This window comes from Thamnophis elegans, chromosome 15 (genome assembly GCF_009769535.1).
Source record: "Thamnophis elegans isolate rThaEle1 chromosome 15, rThaEle1.pri, whole genome shotgun sequence".
Taxonomy (NCBI): domain Eukaryota; kingdom Metazoa; phylum Chordata; class Lepidosauria; order Squamata; family Colubridae; genus Thamnophis; species Thamnophis elegans.
Window position 1 is genome coordinate 30,218,892 of NC_045555.1, and position 17,975 is coordinate 30,236,866.

General features: G+C 41.9%; 1 protein-coding gene across 3 annotated transcripts; it reads left to right on the forward strand.

The window, feature by feature from the left end:
- The first annotated feature begins 1,122 nt into the window (after window positions 1-1,122).
- Window positions 1,123-9,191, forward strand: LOC116518551 (pulmonary surfactant-associated protein A-like). Of its 3 annotated transcripts, none has more exons than XM_032232039.1 (5): window positions 1,123-1,190; window positions 1,488-1,672; window positions 2,453-2,572; window positions 5,424-5,501; window positions 8,577-9,191. In XM_032232039.1, the coding sequence occupies exons 2-5, from the start codon at window positions 1,498-1,500 to the stop codon at window positions 8,951-8,953; spliced, it is 750 nt and encodes a 249-aa protein (XP_032087930.1). In that variant the 5' UTR covers window positions 1,123-1,190; window positions 1,488-1,497; the 3' UTR covers window positions 8,954-9,191. The 3 variants fall into 3 exon arrangements, with proteins under 3 accessions (XP_032087930.1, XP_032087932.1, XP_032087931.1); XM_032232041.1 differs by lacking the exon at window positions 1,123-1,190 and adding an exon at window positions 1,201-1,368; XM_032232040.1 differs by lacking the exon at window positions 1,123-1,190 and adding an exon at window positions 1,201-1,360.
- Window positions 9,192-17,975: the final 8,784 nt, after the last annotated feature.

Here is a 17,975-nt window from a genome sequence, read left to right on the forward strand (position 1 = left end):
TGCCAATCATTTTTTGCTGCCTTCCAGTGCAACAGGCCATTCTCCTGGCCAGATCCAGCGGCTGGCCATGAACAGCACCGGCAGGCAATGGGTACTTGTGCATGGCCGGCTTGAAGAACAGTATGGCGGCGACAAGTCCCATGACCATCGCTGCCATCACCACCCTTTTTGCGCTGGCTGCAATTGCCCATCCCATTGCCTGCCGGTGCTGCTTGTGGCCAGCTGCCACACCAGGCCAGGAGAATGGCCTGCTACATCAGAGGAACTGTGTCGCAGCGGAGCTGCTTGAAAGGCAGCCATCACCCGCAGTCTTTAAGCAGAGGACAAAGCAAAGAAATAGTGCAAGATTGGAAGATGTGGAGAGACCACCTGACCCATAGAATTGCCCAGAGTCAGACACAACTGAATGGATAAGTTCCTCATCATCATTGTACGAAAGGGTCAAGAAATACTCCAGAAAGGAAAAAAGGAGCTGACGTCACAATGATACGATGTGCAATCTTGGAGCTTCAAGATCGCAGTCAATATTTCTGCTTCTGAATGGTCCTTTTGGACCTAAACCGTGACAAATGGCTCCGTGTGCCACCTGTGGCACGCGTGCCATAAGTTCGCCATCACTGGTATAGGGTCCTGCTTGAGCAGAGGGCTGGACTAAAAGACCTCCAAGCTCATTCCCTTCCAGCTCATTCATTCTAAAATATTCAACTGCTTTGAAACTTAGTCAATTTGGTCCTCAATGCATTTTTACCTGATTTTTTTTTATTCTGGTACTCATTGCTTGTTTGATACTCAAATGCACAAGCTTCAATTTGTCTATGTGGCCTGCCTTATGACTCACTACATTATTCCTTACGGGAAAGTTTTCTTTGGTATTAATCATTTTAATCATCTTCACAACTCCAGGAATCAATTAACATTAAGTACCAAAGTGCCACTATATAGTGGAGAATAATCCATTTGGAGAAGAAATTTGATCTGCACTTTCACAATATGCTATTTTATTCCCATCACAGGGTTTTCACCCTATTTCAGGTATTTGCCAAGTAAATCAACTTCACCCACTTCTAGCTTCTGTTGTATTTTACAAGCACATACCACACGTCCACTTCAGTTTGTTTCCCAATCGTAAATACTACTATAAATCAGGTGCTTTCAAAACTGTTCCTTCGTTATCACCACAGCGAAGTATTGTAAGTTGACCTCAGAAATCATAATGATTTCAATTTGCACGTAGCTGCCAGTCTTAAGGGCTAACTTTGTTCTTTTTGGTTTGGGAGATAACCTATTACATTTTGCATGGCAATATTTATTTTATTTTGTTCTGCTGAATTCTATGGTGCACTTTCTGTGACAAGCAGCTGTGAGTAGGTGAACTACCATTTGAAATGTTGTAATTAGGGTTTGGGATGGGTAATATGATGGGTGTCTCTTGCCAGCTACAAAAATGCTACAAAATATTAATGCACATTATTTTTCTTTGTTTCCAGCTAAGCAGAAATGGCATTATTGACGTTGCTTTATGTGACATCAGTACTGGCTATTTTTTTCCTACCATCTCACGGGCAGGAGGGCAATTGTTCAGGAGCTCCAGGAATCCCAGGGACTCCAGGGGTTAATGGGCTACCTGGAAGAGATGGACGGGATGGCATGAGAGGGGATCAGGGACCACCAGGTACTGTATATATGTTCTGCTCTTAAGATTACTCAAATTGTGGAGAACAGCAATGGATCGTGGTAGTGAAGCTTCCTTAAATGATGAGATTGGCTCAATTGGATATGACTGTAGAAATCCTGCATGCCATCATTTTGCTAAAACGGCAGTAAAATCAGGGTATGCCCACTGGGATTGATGGCTTCTTACCTCTACACTCTGAGCATGGATGAATACATTATTGCAACTAAAGGAGAGATGTGTCTCTGTGGTGAAATCCCACAACTATTTATATTATGAAGAAATAAAGAAAGAAGTAAAAATAGAATATCTGAACTGTGGGTTTCTAATCCTTCCAAGATCATTCTCTTTCTCTCTGTGTCTCTTTCTGATAGATAGATAGATAGATAGATAGATAGATAGATAGATAGATAGATAGATAGATAGATAGATAGATAGATAGATCATAGATAGATCATAGATGGATGGATTGGATTGATAGATTAATAGATGATAGATAGATGATAGAGAAGAGATAATAGATGAGAGAGAGATGAGAGAGAGAGAGATTGATAGATAAATACTGATATGTGTTAGATACAGAAAGAGAAATATAATCCATTCAGTTCTGAAGTGTTTGGTTCTTGAAAATTATTCCCAGCCTTGAATTTATTCTTTATTTTAATTGCTGTCACTTATCTATTTATTTAAAATAATGTCTTAATTTGTTTCTTTACAATAATAAAAAATGAATACATGCTACTTTCAGCTTGCAATTCTTTGATCCTTGTTTCTTCCAAGGCCCCATGGGACCCCCCAATGGTTTGCCAGGCGCTCCTGGAAGAGATGGGCCTCCAGGATCAAGAGGGCCGAAAGGTGAAAGGGGAGCGAAAGGAGACCAAGGACCCCCTGGGCCAGAAGGTAGTTGGAGAATTATTGCTTTTGTTGTGATTTCAAGGCTCCACCAATTAATTGATCCCGCCCCTAATATTATATCACCAATATCATACTACCTGGGAGTATATCATTATGGCCTCCTTGGTGTTCTCTAAACTTGAATGTGTGCTTGCAAACATTTCTGATATAATCAGATAATGAAACTTGTGCAAGCTGAAGTAAGCAGAGAGAGCACTGAGGACCCCACAGTCGTCGTCCCCTTCTCTTTCTCCTCCTTGTCCTCTCCTTCCTCCAGTCCACAAATCCCACCTCCTATCAGCACTGATGATGTTATCTAGGTGGGCAATGAAACAGAAAGTGAATGGAAACTGTGTATTGTTTAATGGACTGCTAAATTGGCAAAATGGATAGCTAAACTGGCCATGCCCATTCAGTCACATGAATACTGGTTCTGTGGGCATGACTTATTTTGTGGGCATGGCTTAGCACTCATGTGACCGGGTAGGAGTGGCTTGGTGGTCATGTGACTGGGTGGGCATGGCCAATTTAGCCATCCATTTTGCCAATTTAGCAGTCCATTAAACAATACACAGCAGCCCCCTTTTCTATTCTTTTTAATACTGCATGAAGTTTTTACTCTAGGGGTTTTTTTAACTGGGAGTGGGAGAGGTTGGCAATGGCTGGGTATTTCTGGGAATTTCTCCTCTGTGTTAGAGGCACCAAAATAACCAAGATGATGTAAGGTCTCTTGTTGGAGCAGAGGGTAGGACTAGATGACCTCTGAGGTCCCTTCCAGCCCTGGATTGCTGTGCTGTTTCAAAGAATCCTCTGAAGCTGTGTCTAGTGCCAGGTTTGTGGTCCTTCCTTCCTCTCCTTTTTCTCCCTCCCTCCCTCCCTCTATCCATCTATCCATTCATCCATATCTCATTCACTTTCCCTTCTTTCTCTCCTCCCTCCCTCCCCCCTCCCTCCCTTCCTCCTTCCTCCCTTCCTCCCTTCCTGTGAAGAACCCCAGAAGGTCTTTGGTAGAAGGAAGAAAAGCCAGGCATTTTGCCAGCAGAGCTGAATTCTGGGAGTTGAAGTCCACAACTCTTAAAATTGCCAAGTTTGCAGACTTCTGCTCCATGCACTTGGGGATTTCTTTCTTTCTTTCTTTCTTTCTTTCTTTCTTTCTTTCTTTCTTTCTTTCTTTCTTTCTTTCTTTCTTTCCTTCCTTCCTTCCTTCCTTCCTTCCTTCTTTCTTTCTTTCTTTCTCCCTTGAAATCACTCCCAAGCCGTATTTTGGGCCTAGAAGGCCTGCCTGAAGCCTGCCAGGACCCAAAATGGGCGCAGGGGGATCTTGAAAGGGGTGGGGGAAGGTAAGTTTGTGAGACCGGTGTGGATGGGGGGGGCGCAGCAAGGTCCCGGGAGGGGGGGGGTAGTGAGTCTTAGCTGTAGGCAGGAGGAGGCAGCTCAGTTGGGTCACAGGGCAGGCACCACGTGGCAGCTTAGGCAGGCAAGGCAGCTTAGGCAGGGAAGCCGCCCGGAAGGTGAGGAGTGACTGGGTGGGGCTGGTGGGCGGGGTGAGCGACTGGGGAACTGGTTCAGGGGCATGGCAGGCCTGGGTTGCTGTTGGTTCCAGCGACCCAGGCCGCCAAGCTACTACCTATTCGGCCAAACCGGTCTGAACTGGTAGGAACCCACCTTTGCTCTTGTCCGTCCTCTGCTCAAGCAGGAGACCCTGTACTCTTCTGGACAAACGACTATTCTTAAAAACTTCCAGGCATGGAGCACCCACAAATTCTGGAGGCAAGTCATTCCAGTGATTAATTTTTCTCACTGGCAGGAAATTTCTAGGTTGCTTCTCTACATCATAAGCTTCCACTCATTGCTTCTTATCCTGCGAGTAGGTCGACCCCCTCTTCTTTGCGTGACAACCTCCCATATATTGGAAGACTACTATCATGTCACTCCTATTCAGTGGTGGGATTCAGCCAGTTCGCACCTATTTGGGAGAACCAGTTGGTAACTTTCTAAGTAGTTAAGGTTTAAGGTTTATTAAACTTGTATGCCGCCCTATTCCCGGAGGGACTCAGGGCGGCTAACAAACCAGAAGGGAATGGGAACAGTACAGAAAAAACAAAAAGACAGAGAACAAAATACAGAAGACAATTTAAAACTCTCAACAGTCACAACAATTTGAGTGGGGATGGGAACTCATCAGCCCCAGGCCTGCCGGAACAGCCAGGTCTTGACGGCTTTGCGGAAAGACTGAAGGGTGGTGAGGGTCCGAATCTCCACAGGGAGTTCAGAGAACCGATTGTTGGAAGAAATCTCCTTTTATTTTTTTCCACTTTACAGGGCTAATCCTGTAAGGAAGGTAGGAAGGAAACATTCTGGTGTTGTTTCTAGCCTAATCTTTATTGACCTGCTTACAGAAACCGCCTCTCCGGTTAACCCTTATTACATTGTAACAGCTAAGGCGAAGTGCCCATCGACCTGAGTGACCTTGAGTTGGCCACACCCACCCAGTCACATGACCACTGAGCCCCACCTACCCAGATGGTTATTAGGGCAGTGAACCGGTTGTTAAATTATTTGAATCCCACCACTGCTCCTATTCCTTCATTAAACTTGACGTAGCCAATTCCTACAACTGTTTGCCATATATTTTAGCCTCCATCTCCTTAATCATCTCTGTTGTTCTTTTTCTAGTCTCAACATCTTTTTGGTATTCTGGCAACCATAACTGGATGTAGTATTCCATTTGGCCAGGCCTTGATTTGACAGGCCAAAGAGAAATTCAGTATTCTCCAGAGACAAAATTCGGAGCAAAGAAATGGGCTTGCTCTGCTCCTTGAAGCTAAATCGATTGCTTTTCTATTTCTATTTCCAGGCCGTGCAGCGTTTCTCGATCCAGACATGCAGAAAACACTCAGGAGTCTGGGAGACAGGATCCTAAGACTTGAAGGAGGTATGCTGCTTGCTTTTCCTACTCCTAGAATTACGGAGACCAAAATTTGTAAAACAAATACCTGCTCCCAGGAGTAGCTTTCATGAGAGGCAAAAAATGATATATATATAAAAAGGGATAGGCTTCATTTCTCTAAAATCTTGCATTTATTTGGTCTCTCCGTTGCTTTTTGGGAAGGAAGCTTTGCACATACATTTTCAAACATAAAAGTAAGAGAAATATTCATTTTCCTATTTAGAAATCAGAGGTGTAACCCTTTTCCAAATCAAATTAAAATAATTAAAGTTCTAGCATATTCAACAATATTTGAACACATGTTTGGAGATTGAGTGCCCTGGGAAGCTTTTTGATTGGACTGTCCTGTTTTGTGTTTTAATCCATGTTCGTTTGGATAATTTTGATCTTAAATTCTCTATGGTAAACTTCCAAAAGAGCAGCATGATGGCCTAGAGGTGGCGCTCTCTCCTCACAGTCAGGAGGCTGTGAATCCTAGGTAGCAGCTGATAATTTTCTCTCCGGGCATAAAGAGAAAATATCTGCTGCAAACTCTGCATAGGCATCAGGAAGGGTATCTGGCTAATAAACGCTCAGATCCATTCAGTCACCTCGACTCCATCCCGATGCAAGGGATTACAGCATCATTCAAAGAAAAAAAATTGTAAACGTCCAAAAATCATTTGGGCATGTAAAACTCTCCTGTAAATGATACATAAATGTATCTATCAACAATTGTTGTGGGAAAACATATTTAGGAGAGTACTGAGGGAGGGGAACATTGATGCTATCCAAAATGTTTGGAGGTTTTGATGTTCCACTGCTTTTCCAATCTAATTGGAAGTGTTCCAGAAGTCTCAGTTCTACTGCAGGTGGTCTATTGTGAGATTCAATCAATAGATATAGCAATAGCACTTAGACTTATATACCTCTTTACAGTGCTTTACAGCCCTCTCTAAGTAGTTTATAGAGTCATCATATTGCCCTCAACAATTTCATTTTACCCACTTCAGAAGGATGGAAGGCTGATGAGAGCCTGGTGAGATTTGAACTGCCAAATGGCATCAGCGGCAGTCAGCAGAAGTAGCCTGCAGTACTGCACTCTAACCACTACACCACTGTGGTGCAGTGGAAGGGAACTTTGAGGTCTTCTAGTCCAACCACCAGTCAAGCAGGAGACCCTATACCTTTGGTGGCAAATCTATGGCACTTGTGCCAGAGGTGGCCCGCAGAGCCCATTCTGTGGGCATGTGCACCATTGCCCAAGTCCAGCTCCATCACATTTCTCTGTCATGTTTTTCGCAGTCGTTTGCAGGGAAACAAAAGTTTGTGGGACACCCCCCCCCAAAAAAAATGCACTCAATCAATCCCAACTTCATGAAAGAAAAAGATAGCACAAAGTTGGAATTTATTGAGTGCACTTTTTCACTCATATGCTTCACAATAGGAGAGATGGGGTCCCCTCCTCCTGAAACCCATTATGACGCAGAGCCACAATGCTACCCTTTGTCATCTTGGCTTGTTCTTGCCTCCCAGATGTCAGTTGCTTTTCCTGCAGAGCTGCCTGTGCTGGTATGTCCCGCCTCCCCACTGGCCAGCTGAGCTTTGGCGCACTGCTCCTGGCACATCGGCCTACGGATGTCAGATCCCCACCACCCAGTTCAGGGGGAGGGAGGGCGAGAGAGAGGGGGAGGGAAAAGGGATCAAAAAGAGAGAGAGAAAAGAAAGAGAGAGAGAGGTAGGGAGTGGGAAAGGGAAGGAAAGAAAGAGAGAGAAAGCGAGGGAGGGAAAGAGAGAGGGAAAGAGAGAGAGGGAGGGAAAGAGTGAGAGAAAAGGAGGGAAAGAAAGAGGGAGGGAAACGGGGAAGAGAGAGAGGGGGCAAAGAGAGAGAGAGGGAGGGTAAGAGAGAGAGAGACAGAGGGGGGAGGGAAAGAGAGGGAGGGAAAGAGAGAGGGGGAAGAAAGGGAAAGAGAGAGAAACAGAGGGGAAATGGAAAGATTGAAAGAGAGGAAGGGAAAGAGAAGGAGTGGGAAGAGAGAGGAGGGAAAGAGAGAGAGAAACAGGAAGAAAGGGAGGGAGGGAAAGAAAGGAGAAAGTGAGAGACAGAAAGAGAGAGAAAGACGGGAGACAGAAAGAGGGAAGGAAATAGAGAGGAAGGGAAAGGAAGGGAAAGAGAAGGAGGGGGAAATAGAGAGAGGATGGAAGAGGGAGGGGGAAGAGGGGGAAGACAGTAAAGGAGAGGGAGAAAGAGAGAGAAAAAAGAGGGGGCAAGAGAGAGAGAGAAAGAGAGGGAGGGAGGGAAAGAGAGAGGGAGGGAAAGGGAAAGAGGGGGAGAAAGAGGAGGGAAAGAGAGGGAGAGAAACAGAAAGAAACAGAGAGGGGTGGGAAAGAGAGAGACAGGAAGGGAAGGAGAAATGGTATTACAAAAGTTTTTCTTTTTTATTGTTGCTAAACATAATATTTCAAAAAAATGAAGGGGCATAAAAATGCGTTTAACACGTTTTTCTTAGAACAACTAGCTGCCTTGTTTATTATTATTTATGTAGTAAAAGCTCAGTATTCAGGTTAAATCGCTGTGTTGGCACTTTGTGATAAATAAGTGGGTTTTGGGTTGCACTTTGGGCACTTGGTCTCTAAAAGTTTCGCCATCCCTGGAATACTGCTATCATGTCCCCATTAATCCTTCTTTTCTCCAGACTAGACAAGCCCAAATCCTGCAAATGTTTTTGATATGTTTTTGTTTCCAGGCTTTTACTCATTTTAGTTGCTTAGCTGCATTTTCCAAAGTGCAAATACAAAGTTCAATCACTTCCAACATGGATGGACAAGTATTATGGGGGCTGGAATTCCGAGACTGACTCCAAAACATTTCAATCTTAATTTTCATTTAGAGAGAGATGTTTAGATTACTACAGAAATGGGAGAGATTTATAGAGGGACAGTAGCATGGATCAGAAGTGTTTAGTTTATGCAATGCATAGTCATGGTGTGGCTGTTGCAAAAACAAATGATAATTTGCACTTAGGATTTGCCGCATGGTAGGACAAGATGTATTTTTGTGCTTTTTCTTTTCTTTTGCAGTTCTAGCCTTGAGGGGACTGATAAATAAGGTGGAGGACAAAATATTTACTACCAATGGGAAGAGAGTTGTCCTTGACGAAATAATCCAAGCCTGTCAACTTTCAGGGGGTTCCATTGCAAAACCCATGAATAAAAAGGAGAACGATGCCATTATGCAAATTGTGAAAGAACAAAATCAATACACCTACTTGGGAATTAAGGAGAGTTCAGTTCCAGGAACCTTTGAATATTTCGATGAAACTCCTGTGAATTATACCAACTGGCGTCGATATGAACCAAATGGAAAAGGGTCAGAAAATTGTGTTGAGATGCAAACTGATGGAAGTTGGATTGACAAAAAATGCAACCAGTATCGTCTCATTATCTGTGAATTTTAAAATTTCCCATTTTAATGTCTATACCAAAGGAATTGTCATGGTTTCTGGGAACTATAGTCCTCTGAATATAATTGTTGTAAAGTCTTCATCAGCCTTCAGTCTTCTACAATTCCCAATATTCCGAAGCATGAGAGATAAATAAGTAACCAATGTGAGGATAGGTTTTAATGATGATGTGAGGGTACAATTATTTCCAATTTCTGGATAATTAAAAGAAATTAAAATATTGATTTACAGATGATCAGGGTTTGATTGTTCTTTTGGGTTAGAAATAATTTATTTCAAGCATGTCCACCTAAACAGCAGAACAGTTTTTATAAGTGCATATTCAGATATTGTCAAAATTATACACGCCTTTCTGAATTCTCCAGGAATATTCTAGTGTCTTTCAAAAACTAATGTAAATCTAGACACGAATGCCATAATTCTCTCTCCCTCTCTCCCTCCCTCCCTCCCTCCCTCCCTCTCTCTCTCATCTAGACATGAATGCCATAATTCTCTCTCTCTCTCTCTCCCTCCCTCCCTCCCTCTCTCTCTCATCTAGACATGAATGCCATAATTCTCTCTCTCTCTCTCCCTCCCTCCCCCCCTCTCTCTCACTCTCTCTCCATCTATCTATTCAATTTGAATGTAATGCTGATTTTACTATAGGTCATATTAGAAAGAACAAATTCATTTAAATTAAGCTGGATAATCAGCTACAATAACAGCATTCCAAAGGTTTCTGACTCAAAGACTCTTTCCTCCAGTTATTCAGCTTGCTTGCTCAGAGTAGTGGGTGCCTCATCCCACTTGAGCATCTGTCATGTTTCCATTAGTCAATTAATAAGTAGCCCTTTGGGAAGCCTATGGACATTGGCTTCCTCATTTGCAATGAGATTTGTTTAGAAGACTCTCAGAACTGAATATTAATAGAATGAATATGAATTTAATGACAGATGGGAGGGGGAATTAAGCAGACAATATCCTGTGTTTGTATAGCATTTCTGATCCTAATAAATGTGACCATCCTAGACCAAGTCAATTCCAAAAACACCAGGAAATTTCTAGAAGCCTGGCACTCAGACAAATCAGCCATCAATAGACATATAGACATCAACAACATCTATAGACTATACAAAACAGACCATCATGAAACCCAAAAGGGGACAAAAAGACCCCAGCACCTCTCCACCAGCATTCAGCACCCAGATCAGCGTTGATTAACTCCAAGGTTAACATCAGACCAACAATCAAGTAAACAAAACCCAAGCAAGGAACTGCCGAAGAGCCAATAGCAAACAGCCCAACCAAAGAATTTCTTAAGACTGCCCCAGTGGTGGGTTTCAAAAATTGTTCGAACCTACTCTGTGGGTGTGGCCTCCTTTGTGGGAGTGGCTTGCCGTCCATGTGACCGGATATGAAGATGCCGACGACACTTGTCAGAACCACCTTAAATTACCTCATACACAGCACTGGCATGCATAAGAATATGATGTAAACTTGTTTTTTAAAAGGCATCTTTGGTTTGCGTTAAAACAACTTCAACACACACAATGTTCTGATTGCACCACAAACGCAGTAGTCATCCTTACCTTTCACAGAGGCACTGAGTTTTATAAATATGAGCATGATAGCGTAGAATAATCATATCCAAGGACCAGTGGTGGGTTTCAAAAAATTTTGGAACCTCTTCTGTAGGTGTGGCCTGCTTTCCGGGTCCACTGGTGGAACCTCTTCTAACCGGTTCGGTAGATTTGACGAACCGGTTCCACCGAATAGGTGTGAACTGGTAGGAACCCACCTCTGGACTGCCCTCACCAAAACTGACAGGGCAAGACACTAGAATGTAAACTGACAGCAAACAGCATTTCTTACTGGCACTGATGATGTTACCTAGTTGGGTAATGAAACCTCTGCAAGAAAACAAGCAAGCTTAGAGCGCACCAAGGACACATGTCCCCACACACCTCTGACTGTTTCTTTCACATTCATTCATTCCTTATGACACACCACGGTTCTAATAATTTCAGTATTTTGAAAGGAGGGCAGTTAACATTGGTTGCCTTCAAAAACATGAGTTTGTTTGATACAGGTTAGGATCCGAATGGAAAATCACCTGGAAATCCAGTCTACACTGGGAAGTTAAAAAAGATAAAGGGACAATTTGGGGCAGCAGTTAAGATACTGAAGTAGTTTTCCCTTAGCTATGAGGTCAGCAGGGTGATTTTGGGCCAGCCGCTTCCTCTCAACCCAAACCATTTCAAGGGTGATGATAGGAGATGAAAACCTTAGGTATAACCACCTAGAGCCTCCTTGTCTTGACTACTGTAATGCACTCTACATGGGATTGCCCTTGAAAAGTATACAGAAGCTTCAAAATGCAGTGGCCCACATGACTTTACACAGGCCTAGGTATGCATATGTGTCACTTCTCCTCCTGTATTGGCTGCCAAGTTGCTTCCAGGTTCAATTCAAGGTGCTGGCTATCACATTTAAAGTCCTATTTGACTTGGGATTAGGTTACGTGAAGGACTATCTTTTCCCAGTCACATCTATCCAACCTACTAAGCAGGGAGGCAAGGAATGCTGTAGATCTCCTCTCCTAAAGAAATCCATCTGATGCCACCAAGAAGAAGGGCCTTCTCCATGGTGGCTCCCCAGTGACGTGCGGTGAGGTTTATGGCTGGTGAGGCACTGACACAGGGGTTTCAAATTTTTTTAGACTTGTGGACTTCAACTCCCAGAATTCCACAGCCAGGCATGCTCAGTTCCAATTTAAAGCGACAGCATTTGTTTTTCTCCTTTGCGAAAAAGTTTTCCTTTATTCTTTTTCTTCTCCCTCCCCCTCCTTCCTCCCTCTCTCCCTCTCTCCTCCCTCTCTCAAACCGACACACGCACACAGAGAAGTTGGATGCCTCACTCACTCACTCTCAAACAAACACAGAAGTTGGATTGGATATATTTTCCAATGGCTTGAAAGCAATAGCAATAGCAATAGCAGTAGACTTATATACCGCTTCATAGGCCTTTCAGGCCTCTCTAAGCGGTTTACAGAGAGTCAGCATATTGCCCCCAACAATCTGGGTCCTCATTTTACCCACCTCGGAAGGATGGAAGGCTGAGTCAACCCTGAGCCGGTGAGATTTGAACCGCTGACCTGCTGATCTAGCAGTAGCCTGCAGTGCTGCATTTAACCACTGCGCCACCTTGGCTCCTCTGCCATACCCCCCCACAACCCATTCCCCTGCTGCCTTCCTATCTGAGCCTTTGATTGCAGGTGGAGCCACATTGCCTTTTCAAACTTGTAATCAGTGAAGCTGGGCTTATATACTTTTATCCAGGGGTGTGTGTGTGTGTGTGTGTGTTTGTGTGTGTGTTTGAAAAGGCAACGTAGCTCTGCATGCAATCAAACTTTTTGAATTCCTCCCCCTCCCTCCGACCCACACACCAGGGGTGGGTTTCAACCGGTTCGCGGCGGTCCCCGCAAACCGGTTGGTCGGCGAACCCGGAAGTAAGTAACTTCCGGGAACAGCGAAGGGCCCACCCACCCACCCGCGCTCCTTACCAGTCTTTGAAGGCTTCTGCGCTTCCACGCAGGCGCATGGCACATACAGCGTCTGCACGATTCTCCGCGAGCAGCTGGATGGCACATACAGCGCCTGCGCGAGTCTCAGCGAGCAGCTGGAGCATCGCGCAGGCGCTAAGATGCATGCGTGAACTTCGTGCGTGCACAGGGACGCCGCTGCCCCCGTTCCAACCAAACCGGTTGGAACGGGATTAGCAACCCACCCCTGCCACACACGTATCTTTTCCAGCTGTTTCACAGAGGATTTCAACCCTGTTCTTGCCTGCCATCATGAAAAGAAAAAAAACGTAAAAGGAAAAAGGCATGAGCTGAGGTCAGGCTGAGCTAGTTGCTGCCAGAGCCTCTAAAAAGCCTCTAAAAAAACACCCTCTACAGGGGGCAGGAGAACGAGGTGCCTCATCTACATCAGGAATTTTTCGGCTTTTAACCCTTGCTTAGCTCTGCTCGAATGATCATAAAGTCAGACTAGATGAGGCACCTCGTTCTCCTGCCGCCTCCTGTAGAGGGCACTTTTTTAGAGGCTTTTTTAAACAGTTAAGCACTAAGCAGAGTCATCCATGGTGACTCTGGAAGCAATTACCTCAGCCTTTTTCCTTTTACATTTTTTTTTTCTTTTCATGATGACAGTGGTGAGTCTCTGCCTCCCCTTCCTCCCCTGACTGCACGTCCCTGTGGCTCCCTCCTTCTGGAACATCATCCATGCAAATGTACGTTTTCCACACCTCACTGACACTCTTTGCAGGGCCCTGAGGATCTGGTTTGCAACTTGCCTACGGAACCCAGACTGGTATGGAGCCCATCAAGTGATTGACTGATTTTTGTCGCCAAGGGTTCAAGGTTATTGCTTTTTATATGAGATTTTTTAAAATCTTTGTAAGTCATCCAGAGTTATTGAAGGTGAGTTGAGTGGCCATATATATTTCCTTTTTAAAAAAATCCAAAACATTCTGGAAAAAGGAAATGGAAAACTAGTTCAGTATTGCTGTCAGGAAAACTAGATTAATCTGACCAGGTATTGAGCTCAAGCTGAGTTCATCTCCAAGAGTTGAGATACTACCAAATTGAATTCAATCACATCAGTGGAGTTCAACTGGAAGGAAGATTTTACTTATGCAAACAATTCTAAAATTCTGATAACCCTTTGGAAGGAATGGATTCAGTGCAATTTAATCATTATTGGTCCTATCTCTTAATGATACCAAGAACAAAGTAAAATAACAAAAACATCCTTTTCAAACCAGAATCAAGCATCACAGAAAATGAGTCCCATAAAAAGAAAATGAATAAATATATATATTTATAATGATACTTTCTGATGACCCCTTCAATAGATCTTGATTAGTACACAAACAGGGTAGGGGCACACTCTTAAATACACAGTCTGGACATCTTACAGCAAAACTAACACTGTAAAGTTAATTACTGGTTGCTCCTGTAATATTTAAACAGTCACCCAATATTTCAGAGAAATCATTTCCAGGGCAATGAACATCAAGGAGGTTAAAGCATTTAAAGAGTTTGGAGAGCTGTCCAGCTATTGTGTTGTGTGAAAGAAAGAAATTGCAAAGTGTTATTTGTAAAAGGTTTAATTCCACATCAGGGAGTCCAAGCTTTTGTTTACAAAGCTGTTTGAAGGCAAAAAGGTCTAAGAATTCACTTCTAATAAGAGCTTTTCCACTGATTGAAGTCCTATAACTGATTGGACTTCAAATAGGATTCCAATCTTTGAACTATTGTTTCAACTATATGTTTCAACTGTGTTAGAAGCCAAGTTGGGGCCACTTTGGATGATGCTGGTGTAAATAGCTTTTGTTTTTTAAATAAGTGACAATGAAAAAAAAAATCCAGAAATCTTTCTCTGACCTTATCTATTCATAGTTGCTTCCATTTCTTCTGCTGCTCTCAACCATGCTGCTTCTTCTTCTTCTTCTTCTTCTTCTTCTTCTTCTTCTTCTTCTTCTTCTTCTTCTTCTTCTTCTTCTTCTTCTCCTTCTCCTTCTCCTTCTCCTTCTTCTTCCTCCTCCTCCTCCTCCTCTTCCTCCTCCTCCTCCTCCTCCTCCTCCTCCTCTTCTTCTTCATCATCATCATTTGTTCACATACCGGAATTAATTTTTCTCTCTCCCAGATGGACGTTTCACACTGTGCTCTTAACTGCTGTGAAGGCTCCCTTGGGCACACACAGCTATCAACTAAAGAGGCTGCTGCTCCATAGGACCTCCGAAATTAGGATGGTGTGACATAAAGAGATTCCTACAGAACTACAACCACTCCATTTATCACATCCATAAGGACTTCCATTGGTACCCATTTGCCGAATTGTACCTGGAAATCATTTTTTTTACCTATGACTCAAAGTTAAAATCTCTGTATCTGGACTGGCAAAATCAAGAGATCTAAAAATGTCAGCAATTAGGTTAAGGACTCCAATTCTCTGCTGACATCTAGTGGTCATCCAATTTTTTTGCATCCCAGATACGGTAGAAGCTGGAATGGCAATAAAGTGCATCTTACTGATTGGAATTAGAATAGAATAAAGCTGGAAGGGACCTTGGACCTTCTAGTCAACCCCCCCCCCCGCTCTTCTTAAAAACCTCCAGTGATGGAGCATCCACAACTTCTGGAGGGAAGCTGTTGCAAAATCACTTGATTTTGCCACTGTTAGGAGTTTCTCAATTCCAGGTTGCTTCTCTCCTTGGCTAGTTTCCATCCATTGCTTCTTGTCTTACCTTCTGGTGCTTTGGAGAATAGGTTGACCCCCTTTTCTTTGTGATAGCCCCTCAAATACTGGAAGACTGCTATCAGTCCCCCCTTCTTTTCTCTAGACTAGTCAAACCCAAACCTGCAACAGTTCTTCATATGTTTTAGTCTCCAAGCTTTTAATAATCTTAGTTGCTCTTCTCTGCACTTTGTGCAAAGTCTCAACAAGGAGAGTGGAGGGAAGAAGAGAAGAGTCTTAGGTTCCTTTCTTGTAATCCTCCCTATATTCATCCATTATGCTTCAATTTTCATAGATCAGAAATTCTCATGAACATATTCAACATTAGGTTTGAGTTCACCTAATATTAAAGTGTGTTTTATTTCCAAAGGAAGTGATTTTCATCATCATGACAGATAACAATACCTTATGGATACCTTAAAAATTTGCTCTTCATTTCAGCAAAGATTTTACTGACCTTTGCAAAATAATGTTATTTTTCAAGTCATAAATTTATCTCCTTGGATAAAAGAGGTTTACAACTATGTACTTGAAAAAAAAGGAACCCTTTTGGATTAAAAACCAATTTTGGTAAGGAAACCTGATGAGAAGCACCTACCGGTATTCAAATTTAATTTTATGGATTTTAAAAAATAAAATAAAAATAATTTTAATATACAAATGGCACTGGATTTATACATGAAAATTGTCACTGAAAGAAATAGGTAATCTCTTCTAAATTGATGTTTATGAGCAACTGCATTATGAATGTTATGTGATATTTCTTAAGTGGATTTCAAAACAGGTTTCTGGTCCAGAAATTGATTGATCAGAGCTTACTTCTAAAGACCATATGGAAAGGAAATTCCATATGGAAAGGAAATGCTGTTGGAATCTTATGAAAAATATCCTAGCAGAAAGAATTAGTTTGACAGTGATACCCAGGAACAAAAAGATGAGTAATATCACACATGTTGTGACAATGTCTTTATATGAATCACCAGGCCCATACAATTTGTTGGTTAGTAATTTGTGTTATTTTCCATAATGATTCATGAAATTCAGTATATCATCATGACTTCAATCAGACAGAATCCCCTTTGGTGGAAGTTTTTGAGTGGAGGCTAACTAAGCAACTGTTTGGGGTGTTTTGTTTTGACACCCTGAGCAAAAGTTATTTGTCACCTTGCAGAACCCTTCCAACTGTTGGATTCTAGGATTGCATAACTAATCTTGTGTAGTAATTCTTTGTTTCTGTGGTGAAACTTTCAATTGATTGGTTTTTTTTTAATGCCTTCAGTATAGAACAGGACATCCTCCTCATGATATAAGTTCTAAGTCAACCATGTCAGATTTCTAATCGTGTTTTTGTTCCATCTGTCTGTGTATATACTGTTACTGTGTGGACAGTTAATGTACACAAAGAATGTGCATTTTTTGTCAGATTTCTAGAGAGGAGTTTGAAGCTCTGTGTTTGGATAGGCATAAAAAATGACAAGGCACATATCCTTATGAATGAATTAGATTGTCCTATGGAAACCTTATATGTGCAAACAATTTCCAGCAGAAAGATTTTTTCTCTCCATTGGTCTTGTATTGTCCAAGAACATGGTGGGGTTTTCTTTATATCCTGTGAATATCTTATTTCTGAAAGACAATTGGTATTGACAGATGGCTATTCTACCTTTGCTAAATCTTTTTCCGTAATGGAACAGCTATGTAAATAAAACAGAGGGGACAGATAGTGAATGAAGAAAAGACAACAATTGTATAAATGTGCACTATAAATTGAAATTTTTCACCGTTCCTCATTATTTTGTCCTGAAGTGAGAGGGTAAGTTGAAATCCTTCATTTGAAGCTACAACCTCTAGTTTGTTGCGAACGGGCCCTAATAGTTTAGCAGAACTATTTATTTTGAGTAGTTACCGATAGCATTCCATGGCATGTTTTGGAATTCCATAAAGATGCATGCCAATTTTAAAATTAACACATCACGCAATGTAATTTTTAGCCTGCCATGCTGACTTAATTGGAATTGAAATTGAAAAGGGACAGAAGGGCAATTTTAAAGTAATTTAAATATATAATTTTGGAATAAAGAAGGGTAGCTCTGGGTTGTTATTTAGATATTTTCATCTTTTAAATTTATCAGTTTAAAGAAAATGCTGTTGAGAATAACTACCAGTAGAATAAAGAAATGCTAATAAAATGCCTCTAGTTTAATGAGGAAGTAAATATGAAGTATTTTCCAAACAAATGATAATAAAATTATTTCCAAGGGTCTCCTTCACTGCTCCAGACTGCAATTATTAAATTTTTGTCTATTATTCAGTAAAATAGAATACAACGTGCAAGTTCTCTATCAAGAAGGCATGCTGGGATGGCCACATTGACTGCTTTCATTAGAGATAATCTAAGTTTAATAATGATTGCCACCCCTTATAAATGATTTTTGTGGAAAACATAAAAGAAAAATGGTCATGATATACAGCTTTGAGGATTAGACTAAAAGTAATAGACCATAGGAAAAGCAAAACCTTTGTTGTAACCATAGGATAAGAGGTTAGCTTATATTTATACATAGCTGCTATCAAAGAAAACTGGAAATTACTTTTTTATAATCCTTGTCTCTGTTCTTCAATTTCTCCATTGTTGGTTTGCTCTTTTCGTCTTCCCTGGTTTTTTCCTCATTTTCCATTTTAATGATTAGTTCTGATTAGTTTTTATTCTGTATTCCCAATTCCAACAAACCTTAAAA